The following is a 15,799-nucleotide window of genomic DNA, read 5'->3' as shown; positions in this document are numbered from 1 at the left end:
TGCTGAAAATTAGAGCAATATCCGGTTTTACCCCATTTTAGGGGTGGAGAAATACATTTTTCGAATGTTTGACCGGATTCCGCATTTCTACGTATTGAGACGAAGAGAATGAGTGGTCAAACTTGAAAATCGGACAACTTTGATTTTTCACCCCCAAAAAATGGCAAGTGGTACCCCTTTCCATTTTTTTTGGCCAAAAAATAAAAGTACTCCGATTTTAATGATTGAGGGCTCATTCTCTTCGTCTTGATGCGTAGAAATGCGGAATCGGGGCACCGGTCAAGAAAATTCACTTTAACACCCTTAAAATGGGGTAAAATTGGTTACAAATTAAAAGTCATCATCCCCTTGACTTTAAACCCCTATAACTTGTAAACGGATGGTCTAATAATCATTTTTAGGGACGTTTCAGAAACCTTAAAATCTAAGCTAAATATGCATATCCATAACAACCGGTGAAAAGATTTTCTTCACCCTCAAAATTGCTAAAATATAAAAAAATATCACATTTTTTTGGGAGTTTGCCAACTATTTTGGCCATTTTGAGGGTAAAATAAATTTTTTTGACATTTTTCATGGATATGTATCTCTAGCTAAGATTCTGAAGTTTCTAAAGACCTTTTTAAAATCATCATATGATTATTTTTTCACAAGTTATAAAGGTACAAAGTTAAAAAGCATATGATTTTTTGACCTTTACTCGACTTGGGACCTTTATAACTCTCATACAAGTCATCTAATAACGATTTGAAAGAGGTAAGAAAATCTTTTCACCGGTTGTTATGGATATGCATATTTAGCTTAGATTTTAAGGTTTCTGAAACGTCCCTAAAAATGATTATTAGACCATCCGTTTACAAGTTATAGGGGTTTAAAGTCAAGGGGATGATGACTTTTAATTTGTAACCAATTTTACCCCATTTTAAGGGTGTTAAAGTGAATTTTCTTGACCGGTGCCCCGATTCCGCATTTCTACGCATCAAGACGAAGAGAATGAGCCCTCAATCATTAAAATCGGAGTACTTTTATTTTTTGGCCAAAAAAAATGGAAAGGGGTACCACTTGCCATTTTTTGGGGTCGAAAAATCAAAGTTGTCCGATTTTGATGATTGACCACTCATTCTCTTCGTCTTGATGCGTGGAAATGCGGAATCTGGTCAAACTTTTAAAAAATTAATTTTTTCACCCCTAAAATGGGGTAAAACCGGAAATTGCTCCAATTTTCAGCATAAATTATGCTCCAATTATGATTTTGACTAAAGCAATCGAAAGCTCTTACTCTCACGAATCCATTGATATGCTTATTTTCTACATAGGCCTAATAGATCCCGAGTTATTAGCAAAAAACCAAGTTACACTAATATATCTTTATTTCATCAACTTTCTTATTTATATTGATTTTGCAAGTAGAAACCGTGTGAATTATGTTTGGAACAGAGAGAAAAAATTTAAAAGAAAAGAAGAAAGCTGAAACGTTTGGGGAACAAAATTTTTTCATACGCGTTGTTAAATTATTTTTACTCACAATTGAATCTTAAATATCTAAAAAATAATTTTAAGATATCCATTGATTAAAGCCTCAATAAATATTACCATCTTTTTTCTTTTTCAATATCTAAGTCATTGTCAGTAAAATTCTGAGTCAAAATTACTCTGACAATTCATTCCATTTAAGTAAATCTCAGATGTTTGTTGTATTGAGGGTATTTGTTGTGATGATTCAGAGTTTTTTCCTAAAAACGTATAATTATTATCTGTATGTTTTGTCACATTCCAACTTGATTATATAATTTCAGTGTTATTAAAATACTGAATATGACATGACTATTTTACAATGATACAATGATAAATATAATTAAAAAAAACATTGAAAATACTATTTTGTATATATTACTCACCATGAGCTGCTAAAATAATAGCTAGACACTTGGCAACTGCAGCATTTGGGGCACAAGCTAATGCAGGAGTTAATCCTTCAAAATCAACAGCATCTACACTCGCACCCAATTCAATAAGTCTTTTTGTAACCTAAAGTATAATTATTATAATTATTAAAGTATAAATTAAATAGTGATGCTCGAAATAGTTAGCAAATAACAAAATGCAAAACCGCGATTATATCTCAAATACCATTATTACTCATATATATTAAGTTTTAAGAATTAACATACCGTAACTAGGCCATTGCGTGCTGCAAGATGGAGCGGAGTCTTCTGTTTTTTATTAACCATGTTAATAATTTGAATCCTTTTGTTGCTGTGAGCTTTATCATGCTTTTCACTTTGATTCTGATTATGGTTTACTTGAGATACAATTACGTCAAGAAGCAGCGAAGCTGCGGACGAGTGTTGTCTTTGACAAGCTAAGTGTAAGGCTGTATTATTGTCGAAATCTACTGCTTGAATATTTGCTTTCCATTCTAGTAACAACTCTACAAAGTAATAAAATGAATATATTAATAATTAAATTAGTTTTCAGTAATACAAATAATTGAAATAATATATTATTTGTTTATTTCATTGTTGTTCTGTGATGCGTGAAATTTCATTTCGAAGGTATTTTTTAATTATATTTAATATGTAGTAATATAAAATATTTATTAGAAAGGTAGATTTTATAAATATTTAATAATTATTAATTATTTAATAATAGTTCTTCGTGAAATGAATAAAATTTCACTGAATCAAATTGATGAAGGCCATTGTACTCAATTACTTAAAATAATTACCTATTGTTCCTGTTTGTCCTGTATAAGCTGCACTGAGTAGTGGAGTCCTTCCAGAATAATCCTGAATCTCTAATCCACCCGAATTAGGTCCGACTGACGTGAGAATTAATTTAACGCACTCTGATGATCCTGAAGCTGCTGCAACATGAAGTGGGAGCCTTCCTCCTGGACTATCTCTTAATGCTGCAACTGCATGTCCTCCGAACTTGTTCATCAGTAATTTGCAACATTTAACAGATCCCTGTTGAACTGCACAATGAGCCGCTGAAAATGGATTACTCTCCAAATTTTCCACAAAATTCTCTTGTAACAGATACTCAACACACTCGGAATTTTGATTATAACACGCCCAATGTAACGGTGTACATCCTTGATCATCTTTGATATTTATTGCACTTGGATCAGCAGTAAGAAGTTCAGTTAAAGCTTTCAATCTATAATTAAATAAACCAATTACTTTTTATCGTTTTTCAATCTATTTACTTTATTTTATTACAATCTTACCTTCCACATGCAGCTGCTAAATGAGCCGGAGTTTTACCGTTCGAATCTTGAACAGAAACCCTGGCACCACGAGCCAACAACATTTTTACCATGAAATAATCTTCCTCATAATCGTCTTCAATAACTGCTCTAAATAATGGCGTATGTTTATTAATATCACATAAATTAACGTCTGCCATAAAAATAAGTAAAGTAGCACATTTTGTATGTCTATTTGCAACAGCAAGCATTAATGCTGTTCTATGATAAATGTCATATTTATCAACGACTGACGGATCTTCAATATTTTCTAAAAGAAGTTCAAGACATTTTTCATGTCCTCCAGCAGCAGCACAGTGAATTGGTGTTCTCTTGGTTACGTTATCTTGTACGGAAACTAAAGCACCACAATTTAAAAGGAGTTCAACACATTTTTCATGACCTTTAAAAGCCGCCAAATCTAACGGAGTTTTTCCAGAGTCTTCTTTAATATTGATATTTGGAAATAGTGGTAAAAGAAGTCTCATAATTTCATTGTGACCATGCCAAGCAGCTAAATGAAGTGGTGTAAGTGTAGGGGCTAGTGTTGAAGTTACTACCGATGGATTTATGGTTAAAGTTGTTGGAAATGTCGGGCTGATTGTTGATAGTAATGGTAAACCAGATGTTAAGTTTGCACCTAGCGAACTTAAATCTAGTTTAGAACGATGATGAAGTGATGGAGACGGTGAAGATGTAGATGCTGAAGACGTTTGTGCTCCGGAAGCTAAAAAGGAAATTATTCGTTGTATTAAATTCATCATTTTTAAATTCATAAATACACAAAAATATTAACATACTTGAAGATGTAGTAGAAACTGAAGGTGGTAGAGAACTATAGAGAAGAGCTTCAAGAGCAGGTTGATTCCCACCAGCTACTGCGTAATGAACAGGAGTAAATCCTCGTTTATCTCCAATAAAAGGTTCGGCTCGATGATCTAATAAATATTTGACACACTGACTAGTGTCTTTTTTATTGTTAGGATTAGACGAACCAGCAGCAAGATGAAGGCATGTAGCACCATTCACATCTTTAGCATTCGGATCACTTCCATAACCAATCAATGTAAAAACACACAAATAATGACCTTGACTAGCAGCATAATGAAGAGCTAAACGATTTTCATTATCTGATAATCTGAAATTGGCACCACTAGATAACAAAAGATCTAAACAATCAACAGATCCTTTAAACGCCGCTGAATGTAAAGGCGTTCTACCAGCAATATCACGAGAATCAATTTTGTCAACTTGAAGAAGTTTTCTACAAACTTCTATGTGACCTGCAAGACAGCTCAGATGTAGTGGAGTTCTTTGTTCCGCATTTCTTGCTGCTGGCGATGCTACAAAAAAATAGCACAGTAAATAACAAATAAATAATTTAATTAAATTGTTTGTAACTTTTAATTATCTTAACTCGAAGCATTTAATTGATTATTTTTTTACCTCCACATTCCAATAAAGTAGTTGTTAAACACTCATGGCCGAGCCATGCAGCAATATGAAGTGCAGTATTCCCATTTTTGTCTCTTGTATCTGGAGAAGCTCCAGCATCTAACAGACTCTTTGATCTAGTGAATCTCCCATGAATTGCAGTCATGTGTAAGGGAGTCCTACCATCTTGAGATTGAACATTAACGTCAACTCCGAAATTTAATAAAATCTCTAGGCAATTTACTCCTTGGAGACTTGCAGCTGCTACATGAAGAGGAGTCTGACCACGATAATTGAAAGCTTCTCGGTTAGCTTGATACTCAATAAGTAGCTGTACTGCACTGGCATGACCATTTAGACAAGCTACATGTAGTGGAGTATTACCGTATACATTTTTTGCTTCGATGTCTGCGCCAGCGTCTATCAAAATTTCCATAGTACCAATATTTCCAGCAGCCGCTGCAGCATGAAGAGGAGTATAGAGATCCTTATCTTTAACGTCAATTTTAGCTCCATGATTTAGAAGAGTTCTTACGATTTCTTCATGGCCCATGTAAGCAGCGTAATGTAAAGCACGACGATCTTTTTTATCTTGAGAGTCAATTACACATCGTGGCTGACTTATCAATAGCTTTAACATTTTTTTATGTCCGTTAAAGGCTGCATGATGCCAAGCAGTCCTTCCTTTGCGATCGGTAAGATTTATATTAAGTAATCGAGGGATTATAAGATCCACACAGTGCAAAGAATTATTTGCTGCTGCTACATGCAAAGGAGTTTGCCAATCTCGATCTCTTACATCCACTGCTGCACCGTGTTTTAAAAGAATTTCAGTTGCTAAATCATTTCCTGAAGCACATGCTCGATGGAGAGGAGTTAACCATCTTTCATCTTTGGCATTAACCTTTGCACCACTTTTTAGTAGCAGTTCTATCACTTCTGGGTTTCCACTGTAAATCAAATAAATTTTGTCAGAAATATAAAATTTATTACTATTCTCAAAATAGAAATTATTTTCGTAAGTTCATTTTAAACATACATGAATGCTGCTGCATGCAGTAAAGTTCTCCTTTGATCATCTTGCCAGTGAATGTCTTCCTGGTTTGTTATTAATGCTTGAATCTCATCAATATTACCAAAAAATATAGCTTGCAGTAGTGGTGGCTGCAAACATATTTGCTATTGATTGGAGAAAATAAAAATATAACAAAGTATAAAATAAATGATATAACTTTTACTTTTTAAAAAAAAATATGAATAAAAATAACCTTCAACTCCATTGAATGAGTCATAATCAATAAAATTTTATTTTTATATAGTTATAAAGGAAATTTTTGATTACCTCATCCTCAAATTTCTGGAGGTTCATCATGATTTAATTGGCAGCATTGATAATAACAGACTAACAAAATTATTTGTATACAAGACAAGTTAATGACAACCGGTGAGCAGTCAGGTACACCATGCAGTACGAAACTGTCATTTGCGAATTATGCAAATAATAAAATGTAAACTAAATTATTTGACATGATTTGGAATTGTTTGTTTTATAGTATTGATTATAATTTTTAACATACTGATGCTAATATTTACATGATTTTGCATAACTTTACTGATTTTCATATTCACAAAATCTAAAGTTCTAACCTTACACATGTCAATGCAAATATTTTCAGCAATGTACTAAGTAATTAAAAACATTACAAAAAGTATTACATATTAAATGAGATAAACTAAACGGAGTTTTGATAAAAGTGAATGTCAAAAAATTATTTTTTTTGACATTTTTATTTATTTTTTGGAGTCATTTTACATTGGCACGCGAATACACTTTTCACGACATGACTACCTGGTGGTAACTACAGAAACTAAAATCAATATACAGCATTAACAACATTAGATAACTTAGAAAAAATTATTTTTGAAAATATTTTACCCTTGTACAGGTGGCAAACATTTAAAATAATATAATTCAATAATTTAAAATAATATAATGGTAAAATTTATGTTTTTTATGTCTTAATAGAGGATAATTTTTGTTTCTTCTATGAAAAATAATTATATTCTCCATAATTTTTTTCATGAAAAAGAAATTATCTGAGAAAAAATTATGTGTACTTATTTAGCATAAATTATTTATAATAATAATATTTACTGTTTAATTAACTAAATATTTACTGTAAGTTTACTGTTTAATTGTTTAAATTAGGGAAAAAATTATTCATATAAGGTAAAGTTTATTATTTTATTTTTATTTATTAAAATTGCATTTCGTATACTGCTACTTCTTATTATTTAAATTACAATTTGATTCCTTAATTACTTAATGACTACATTTCATTAAAAAATAAACATGAGTACTTAAAAACGAGTAAATAAACTTAATTTTCTAAAATAGTCACAATAATAATAGAAGAAAAATATAACGATAACTATTTCATTTATAATAAAATTTTATTTATTTTAATATCTATTCTTTATAATAATAACTAAACAATATTACAAAACACCGTAAATAAACGTTTGAGCTTAAAATTACCGATTGTACATTAATTGTCACTTTACAGGTTGTTTTTCTTGTACAAAAAGATTTTTTTTATTCAGGTAAATTACGAAAAATCTTTTTTTATTTATTCAATAAATCTTTACTTTTATCTATAAATGTTTACAAAATTGAACATGGCCATCCAATTATAACTCAAATGAATGTTTTAATAATACACTCTTCATTGTTGTTGTTTACTATTTTTCAAATACATAAACAAATTTATGAATGCAAAAAAATTTTCATTTGATTATTCGTACTTTAATATCAAAAATTTAACATATTTTTTTAACAATAATAATAATATCTTTTACACATTATTCTGCATAAAAATTACGGAAATGTACGCATCAAATTATCACATAAGTAATACAAGTGAGTTTTCATCGCTCCTTTTTGTAATAACAAATAAAAATTTTTCAATAGATTACAATTTTACCAAGGAATAAATCTACTTTAATAAAAAAAAACAGTTTTACATATTGCAAGAGAATATGTTCTATTATATTTATCCAGCTCTAGTAGTCTTAAAGACTTCAGGCATTTCTTAGTACAACAAAGAATACTTTTTTCTTTTTGTCCACCTACAAATGGCGCAATTGGTTGTCTACTCTATTTTTTATGGTCTTTTTGTTCATTCTATTCTTCTCTCTATTACTTCTACTAGTTCTTCTTTCATTCTTATGTTTCTCTATATTTTATCCATGGCTAAAACCTATAGGATCATATAAGAATAAATGAACCGATTTATTTATACATTTAATTATGGCGCATAATGATAATGCAATTATTGCTTTTTCGATCTTACTTAGCATATTGATTAAATATAAAATTTTACAGAAGTTAGAATTTTTCTCTACAATAATATCACAAGAAAAAATCTTTTTTTTTTTGAAAACTCTTCAGAAAGCTTTTTGTAACTCCAAAATCTAAAACCCAATTCTTTTTGATAGATGTATTCTTTTTTTTGGAAATAATGTTTATAGCCATTTAAAATACAAAAAAATGTTGGAAGATTATTGCTTTTTGAGTTTTGGGCGTTTGAAGGTACTTTTGTAGAGTAGACATACAAAGAGACCAGTTAAATAGCTCGCTTTGTAAGAAATCAGATGAAAAATGTGAGTTTTAGTGGAATAAAATGTAAGGATAAATAAATGAATGTTAAGGAGAAATAGTACAAGAGCATGAAGGTTCACTGGTTGTCTGACGAGGGTCAGAAATATTTTTAGATTCGACGCCAGGTAGCAAGACGTTTTTCTAAAAAGCTTCTTTCACTTTTTAAGGCTCCGTATTGCACCTGCCACTGATACAGTAGCCTCGCTGACGAGTTTTCCTACTTTTCAAAGTTCTTTCATCTACTGTAGTGTCTACCTACTTATGCTCTTATTCTTTACCATGAAATTTGCATTTTACCGCCTGAAATGTCGTTGAAAGTACGGCCAAAGACCCTTACGCAGGTTCTTTGTGATGCTCTTGAAGTCTTTCATTATTGATTTATATTTTTTTCAATGCAAACCACTTGAAAATTCACTTTAATTTTTAATATTTATTTTTACGTGGAAGCACTTTTTAATCACAAACTTCGAAATATTTTTAAATTGGCACTTTTCTGAGCAATTTTTAAGCTGCCTTATTTACATAAATTTTTTTTTTTTTTTTATTTTGCTCCGATAAAGTAACAAGTAATAAAATTTTCTCACAGTCTTAAAAATCTCATATTTATAAACAAATAGAATAGAAATCTTCCTTGAATATCTTACAAAAACTGTGATCTTACATATGCAAATATTATATATATAAATCATATATACAAATATATATTTTATTTAAATTCTTAATCGAAAAAATTAGTTGGAATGATTTCGATATCATTGAAAAAGTTCATTCATATTTTCCCCAAATTATTAATTTTTAGCAAAAGTCTTTGTTCACAATTTTTCAACTTTTTCAGAGCAAATTAAAAAAATAATTATTTAACGATGTTTTATTATTTATAATAATGAACTTTTTTAAACAATGTCCTTGTTCATCTTAAATAATATCACTTTTGAATAACTAATTGCACTTTTTAGGCAAATGTCCAACTAATTGCGCTTAATGCACTTATATAAAAAAATCCATCAATTGTTCACTTAGAAAACAATAACTTGTTATATTTAATAAAATCATAATTTTTGTAATTATAAACAACACTAATCTTAAGAAAAACTTCTTAATCAAAATATAATGAAGAAACTACGTGTGAGTTCTGAAAAAGAATCAAAATATGACCGTTGCACTTTGAACTGTACTTATAACAAAAGTCTTTTTAAAAGTTTTAAAAAAAAATAAATTACATCATTTTCCTTCTCTTCATATTCTTTTTGTTCTTTTCTCAAACGAAGATAATCTAGGGGCGGAGAAACATGACATCGCAAGACTTCAAATTCTGTCCACTTTCTTCCTCTCTCTTTCTCTTTCTTGCTTTTTCTGTATATCTTATTCCTTCTTGTTCTTTTTTTTTTTTGATAATAGATGACTTTCGACAGTCAAGAATTATGATTGATGACACAGAAGCAGAGAATTTCTTTTTTCAAGTCATTATGATGCCGTTAAACATTGTGAGAAAGGGTACAAATGATATTCTGGTTTGAAAATGATCAAAAAAGTACATTATAATAGAAAGAAGGTACTTTATGTTGAATAAAAAATGTTACTTAATCAAAAATGCATTAACTGCATTTGTCATAGTAGAGAACTAAAATCAATGATTTCAATCCATTAGTACGGTATATGGCTTGGAATATTCATCACAAATAAAAATAATATACTAGAAAATCAACTCCCATGAATATTTTCCAACCTTTTTCAATATCTTGATGCAATCGTTTTGCTTTTTCAAACCAAAACCCATTGTTTCCCTCAATCTTAACATCTTGAAAATTTATGTATCTTCGATAAACTCTTCTTTATAAGTTCTATCGAAGTATTTAAAAAATTCTCCAATGGTTCATAATACTTGAAAAATAATTTTTTTTTCTATAATTAATGGCATTTATCGACGCATTATATCGGCAATAGTGAATCCTTGCCTTGTAGGGGTAGGCCGTGGAGGTGGCGGAGGTTGAGGAGTTGGAGCTCTAGAAGGTCTAGACTCTTCTTCTTCTCTTTGTTTCTCTTCTCGTTGTCTTTCTTGTTCTTGTTGTCTTTGCAATTCTTTTTCCCTTTCTCTTTCTCTTTCTTGCAATTCCAAAAAAACTCTGGAAGGTCCAGGAGAACCTAGTCGCCGTCTGTATGACGTCAATATTGGCGGAGGTGGTGGAAGATGTGGCGGCGGTGGATTTTGGCTCGTTATTGTTGATGGCTTTACTTGAAGAAGATCTCGACGAATTTGGAGTTGTGGTTTTGAAGGTAAGCTTTGTTGACTTACTGAAGAATATGACCCTGAAGGACCCGATGAACTTGATATTGATACTGATGATCCAGAAGTACCTGATATTGATGAAGGTGTTAAAGATGACGTTGATGGCCCGGGTTCTGGTCCACAGTCTTCTTCAGGGCTATCATCATCTCTTAAAGCCTCTTCTAATGCTTCTGGAGGTACATCTCCAACTGCATGAGTCAATGCATGTCTTCTTAAATCGCAGTTTCTACGGAAAACTTTTCCACATGATGTACATTCATATGGCTTATGGTCTGTGTGCGTTAATAGATGAGTTTTTAAATTGCTTCGTTGATTAAAGCTGCGAGCACATACAGGACATTTGTGTGGCGATTCTTCCATATGTAAAATTTTGTGAACGGCTAAAGTTCGACTCTGACAGAAACCTTTCCCACATTCGCCACACTTGAACGGCTTTTCTTTGCTATGAATATACCTATAAAAACAATTAAAAACATTATGTATATAATAATCAGTTGAACAGTAAAAATTAGCTAAAAAAAGTAAACAGTTCAAAATAATGTCATTATTTTTAAAAATTCATTAATTTGGCTTGATGTTAACGAATTATTTGATTAATAGAAAACGATAATTTACAAAAAAAAAATTATTATGAAATATAGAATTTTAAAAATAATCATTTCTGTTAAATCACTTACCGATGGTCTCGTAAATGATCCTGTCTTCTAAAGGCCTTTCCACAAATATCACAAGAATATGGTCTTTCATCAGTATGAGTTCTCTCATGAATTAGTAAATTATAACTCTTTGTAAATTGTCGATTACAAAATTTACAAATAAACTGTTTTTTAGGCCTGGATGCTCTGCCGGGAGCTCTAAGTAGTCTTCTGTCAAGATGTTGGTGTGCCAATGGTCCTCCAGGAGGATACATCGCTGATCCTCCCTGGAAAGGTCCAGTAAAAATAGGATATCCCGCTGGAGGTTCTAATAGAGGAGGCGGGGGTAAAAGAAGAGCTCTTGCCGCTGCCAATTCTTTCCTCTTATCAGCCATCATTGCCATTATCTCGTAAGAAGACTTGCTTCTTGCTGAAGATTCACTACCTTCGTGATCTTGATTGGTCGATGATGAAGAAGATGGAGGCGGTGGTCCAGAAAGATGAGGATGCATTTCTCCAGGATATGGAGCCAGGTGAAGTCTTGAAGGAACCACAGGAACAAAGGCTGATGATTCTCGATGATGAGGGTGACCGAGACTTGCAACGAAGCCATGGTGATGATGATGATACGCTAAACTCGATGGGTCAAAAGATCTTGAAGAGGAAAGCCCGCTACTGCTAGAAGAACCTGAAGACGTTGGTCCTGAAGTTCGTGATGAGATCAACAAATCACGGGACCGTGTCTCTTCAGTAGCAGTAGACGTTACCACTAAATCAGTCGGCATCTAGAAAAATTGGAAAGAAATGGTAATTAATGAAAGAAGTTGAAAAATTTGGAACATGAAGAAATTTTAAATAAATGATTAATCATCTTAGAGAACTCCGAGGAATTTTCTATATTTATTTAAATGAATTATTGTTCAAATAACAATCACAAGACGATGGACCAAAAATAAGAATAAAATGAAAGATGATGACCATGAGAATTCCACCAGATAAAAACCAGTTGTATGAAGGATATTTGAGGAGGAGAAAATTAGAAATTTTTAATCAATTCCGGAAGATTGGGAAAAGGTAACAGTTGGAAGCTGGAGTCATAAAAATTGCAGCAGGTAATTACGATTCTGTTGGACACAAAATGCGCTCTCTGTCGGTGATAGTTTGATATCAACCACGCGAACGCGTTCCACGAATCTACAGACTGGTTATCTCGAAGCACACCTGCCAACATGGCTTCCGCGGGTCCGTCATGGCTGGTCCCGAGCCGCCATCATGAAATGAAGAATTTTATCCGCAGCATGCATCGTATCTCTTATCAATCAACATAATAATCTAATTATCTACTTAGAAAATCCCCGAAAATATCATTTAAATACATTGAATGTTGAGGGAAAATAAGCTTGGAATATTTTTCTCCTACCTTAAGTTGTTTCTTTGGATTCTGGAGCACTTTAGTTCTCTCTCCAGCCTTGCATCTCCAGACTTATCTCTTATCCTTCACACAAGTCACAAAATTCCACGTTTTTTTAACAAAACCATCAAGGTGATGATGAGGAACACTTGAATGAGTACGAAGAGAAGATAAGAAATGATTTTTCCACTATTTTCTCACTTCAAGTGAAAATGAAACTTATCCGAATGCCTAAAGTAATCCAGTTAATCCAATTTGATAAAAAAATGGTTTTAAAGGCTATCCAGACTCCATTTGGAGTGATGTGACGTTATTTCACATAACGGAATGGAATTGATGGGAATAGCACAGTAGCTGATGATAACACATAACTGTAGCACGAGCAGGTTCGAGGTCTAGCGCGGTTTACTGCGTGTTGGACGCCGTCAGGTAAGCTTCCTCCGCCTTGCACACATGCCAATGATTGGATACACTAATACAAAAACACCCACATACACCAACAGGCGCCTCTTGAGGAGCTACGGTTAGTTTCTTCAGTTTGGTTGCCGCTAGTAGCGCTGCTGCTGGATGCTACAGCCTTCATCCCACTCGCAGGGGGTTCCCTACGTTCTGCATGATGGTATCCAAGTTGGTGGGAGGATCCAGGGGATTTGCGACGCAGTGGGGAGTGTAAAGAAGCTGAAGAAATGCAACAAAGATACTGAGGAGGCTTAGCCACATGATAAAGGGAGATGAAGATCTGTTCAGTAGAGGGGGCAGACCTTTCTTTAGCTGGTGAGCTGAACACCGCAGGTTGATTGAGGTGGTTTTTGGACCCCGCTTTACTCTTGAGAATCCCAGGGCCGTACTTAACTTTGAATTGGTACCCATCACTCTGTGGGATATCACACGTTTTTTTTTCTACATTTTGTATCGTTTTCGATCATTTGGTAGCCTGAACTTGAGTTTTATGAGCTTTCAAAATGTTCAACGAAAATAAATAGACATTCAAAACAATGAAAAGTCATCATTCTACTACAAAATAGATGAAAATGACTCAGACGTTTTTATCAACTTCTCATGCCGTTTTTACAATCGTAAAATGTTGATCATTACATTTAGATAAGTTTCCAGCTTCCAAGTAATTTTTATCATCATAAAAATTTTTTGTAGCTCCACTGTTGAATGTTGAAAAGTATTGGAGTTTTATTCTATCGTTAAATAGATAGTCTAATTGTTGTTATGTACTGGTCAAGAGATTTTTAACAATATAAGTGCCTCTATCAAAGTCTCATAAACCCTCAAGATATTGGGAAATTTTTACTGCAATCTAAAATAAGTGATTTAAGTATAAAACTTAGTACACTTTGCTTGCTTGATGGTCAGACGTTACTTGTTAGACAAGGGACCCTGAAGAGAGCGGTGCGGTTTCAGCCAGAGGCACTCTTGGCTCTCTCGAGAGATCTTGGACCAGCAGCCGCCGACGCCCAGCCGGCTTCACACTGAAAAATATTGGCTCTCTCATTTCTTTAAGCTCTTTGTCTCTATCTTTCTCTCTTTACGACTCCTAGTGTTTGGGCACACCTGTGCTAAGTCTACTTTTCAGGTGGAAAATCAACTTCACACTATCTTTTTCACCAGAGCGTAGTTAAAAGCTGCTCGTGTTTACATTTCTAATATTTCTTTTTCTAATTTTCAAGTTTTCATCTTCCAACCTGACTGTGCTACAGGTTTCATTATTCTTCCTTGATGTCAATTTAGTTGAACATTTTTATTGTTCCGTTCAATTTAAATGATTACTTAGAGTATTGCTTAGCAGGTGGAAAAAAATGAAAGATTATGTATGTCCAAAAGATTTGCGTGAGCAGAACGCAAAGTAGCTGAGATAACTGGTTCCATGTTTCAAAGATAAAACCTTGAAAAGGGGCCATAGGCTAAAAAAAAATAATCATAAAAAAGTATTAAAATTAAAGATTAAGCTACAATATAGACAACAGGTTGTAAGTATAGATTATCTACGCATACCCCATTCTTTTTTGTTCAATTTTTTGTGTTGAAAAATATTTTTGAATTTCAAATCCTCTAATTAACGATAAATAAATCCAATATTCTACCTTACTCGTACAAAAAAGCATCCAGACACCATCAAATCTTTATTAGGATTCTGCTTTAATCAATTTCGTCATTTTGATCATTTTATTTAATCTTCTACTTAAATGTTTTCTTTCCATCATTCACTATTTTTTGGAAGTCTTTTTTCAAATTAAAGATCTTTAAAGTAATAATTTAAATAATAGTAAGAAAGGGATGATAAAGTAGAAACACACAAAGTTTATAAAAAGCCTAAAGATGCTATTATCTTAAAGTAATGTAATGGCTTGAGAAAGTCTTAGAGGACACTTCAGGTACATGGATTGTCTCTTTAGTCGTTTAGGTTGAAGATAAGCATGGAACCTTCTTCACAGCTAACTCATAGTACCTACGAGTATAAGAGTAAGGCGATTGGAAGGTGTTGGAGAGTTATTTTAATTGTAATTTTTTTTTACCTCTTCAATGCCTATTCTTTATGGTTTATCTCGTCCTTAATTTGTTTTTGTTAGTTATTGAAACATTGATTTAAGTTTGAACACAGTAAACAAAAAGAGTTACATGCATTTAATATTTTATTCCACATGTTGATGATGAAAAATTTTTACCAAGAGATAAAAGTTAAATGGACATGAGTAAGTGCATTTGTATTTGTTATTAACATGTTGATAAATATCAATAAAATGTTGTTGCACTTGAGAATATTTTTAAATAATAAACACTTGAATAATCTTGAGCTTCAATACTTAGAGGACAATGTAGGATACTCCAGAATAGTTCAAAAGCCTTCACACCATTTGGAAGTGTATTATTTCTTTTGAAAAACCTCCGAATTTTTTGAGAATTTCTATTGAGAAAATAATAGCTGCACCGAATAATGGAATTGGCCTACCTATTGATGACAATGAGGGGGCACCAAAATTTAATGTAGTGGAAAAATTTTATTGTCAACAACTACTTGGACTGATTAATATTCATCTAATATTTCTTACCATAATTTATGAAAAAGAAATTTTATGATGAATGCTTCACCATTATGTCTGTCGTAGAATGT

General features: G+C 32.4%; 2 protein-coding genes across 6 annotated transcripts; both read right to left on the bottom strand.

Moving 5' to 3' along the window:
* Positions 1-1,288: 1,288 nt before the first annotated feature.
* On the bottom strand, positions 1,289-6,524 carry LOC118071887 (serine/threonine-protein phosphatase 6 regulatory ankyrin repeat subunit A-like). 5 transcript variants are annotated; one of them, XM_035091356.1, is made up of 10 exons: positions 6,262-6,524; positions 6,027-6,160; positions 5,724-5,863; positions 4,697-5,634; positions 4,051-4,593; positions 3,233-3,977; positions 2,729-3,162; positions 2,172-2,431; positions 1,899-2,028; positions 1,289-1,733 (listed from the first exon to the last, which is right to left on the bottom strand). In XM_035091356.1, exons 2-10 carry the CDS (start codon positions 6,054-6,056, stop codon positions 1,627-1,629), a joined length of 3,327 nt encoding a protein of 1,108 aa, XP_034947247.1. In that variant the 5' UTR covers positions 6,057-6,160; positions 6,262-6,524; the 3' UTR covers positions 1,289-1,626. The 5 variants fall into 5 exon arrangements, with proteins under 5 accessions (XP_034947247.1, XP_034947246.1, XP_034947245.1 ...); XM_035091355.1 differs by having other exon boundaries at positions 6,027-6,367; positions 6,498-6,521; XM_035091354.1 differs by having other exon boundaries at positions 6,027-6,524.
* A 3,199-nt stretch (positions 6,525-9,723) lies between these two features.
* On the bottom strand, positions 9,724-13,194 carry bowl (brother of odd with entrails limited). The gene is made up of 3 exons (XM_035091067.1): positions 12,688-13,194; positions 11,310-12,052; positions 9,724-11,086 (listed from the first exon to the last, which is right to left on the bottom strand). The coding sequence occupies exons 2-3, from the start codon at positions 12,050-12,052 to the stop codon at positions 10,264-10,266; spliced, it is 1,566 nt and encodes a 521-aa protein (XP_034946958.1). The 5' UTR covers positions 12,688-13,194; the 3' UTR covers positions 9,724-10,263.
* Between the last annotated feature and the right edge of the window lie 2,605 nt (positions 13,195-15,799).

This window comes from Chelonus insularis, unplaced genomic scaffold (assembly GCF_013357705.1).
Source record: "Chelonus insularis isolate UGA/USDA-ARS -01 unplaced genomic scaffold, ASM1335770v1 contig_88_pilon, whole genome shotgun sequence".
Taxonomy (NCBI): Eukaryota; Metazoa; Arthropoda; class Insecta; order Hymenoptera; family Braconidae; genus Chelonus; species Chelonus insularis.
This window is presented reverse-complemented; position numbering and strand designations above follow the sequence as displayed.

Bases quoted from the DNA above. Each gene is read 5' to 3' on its own strand.
- bowl (XM_035091067.1), bottom strand. From the start codon at position 12,052: ATGCCGACTGATTTAGTGGTAACGTCTACTGCTACTGAAGAGACACGG. The intron at 11,087-11,309 runs GTAAGTGATTTA...TTGTTTTTATAG, and splicing joins GATCATTTACGAGACCATCG to GTATATTCATAGCAAAGAAA.
- LOC118071887 (XM_035091354.1), bottom strand. From the start codon at position 6,056: ATGATGAACCTCCAGAAATTTGAGGATGAG. The intron at 4,594-4,696 runs GTAAAAAAATAA...ATTTTTTTGTAG, and splicing joins TACTTTATTGGAATGTGGAG to CATCGCCAGCAGCAAGAAAT. The intron at 3,163-3,232 runs GTAAGATTGTAA...ATTTAATTATAG, and splicing joins TTAGCAGCTGCATGTGGAAG to ATTGAAAGCTTTAACTGAAC.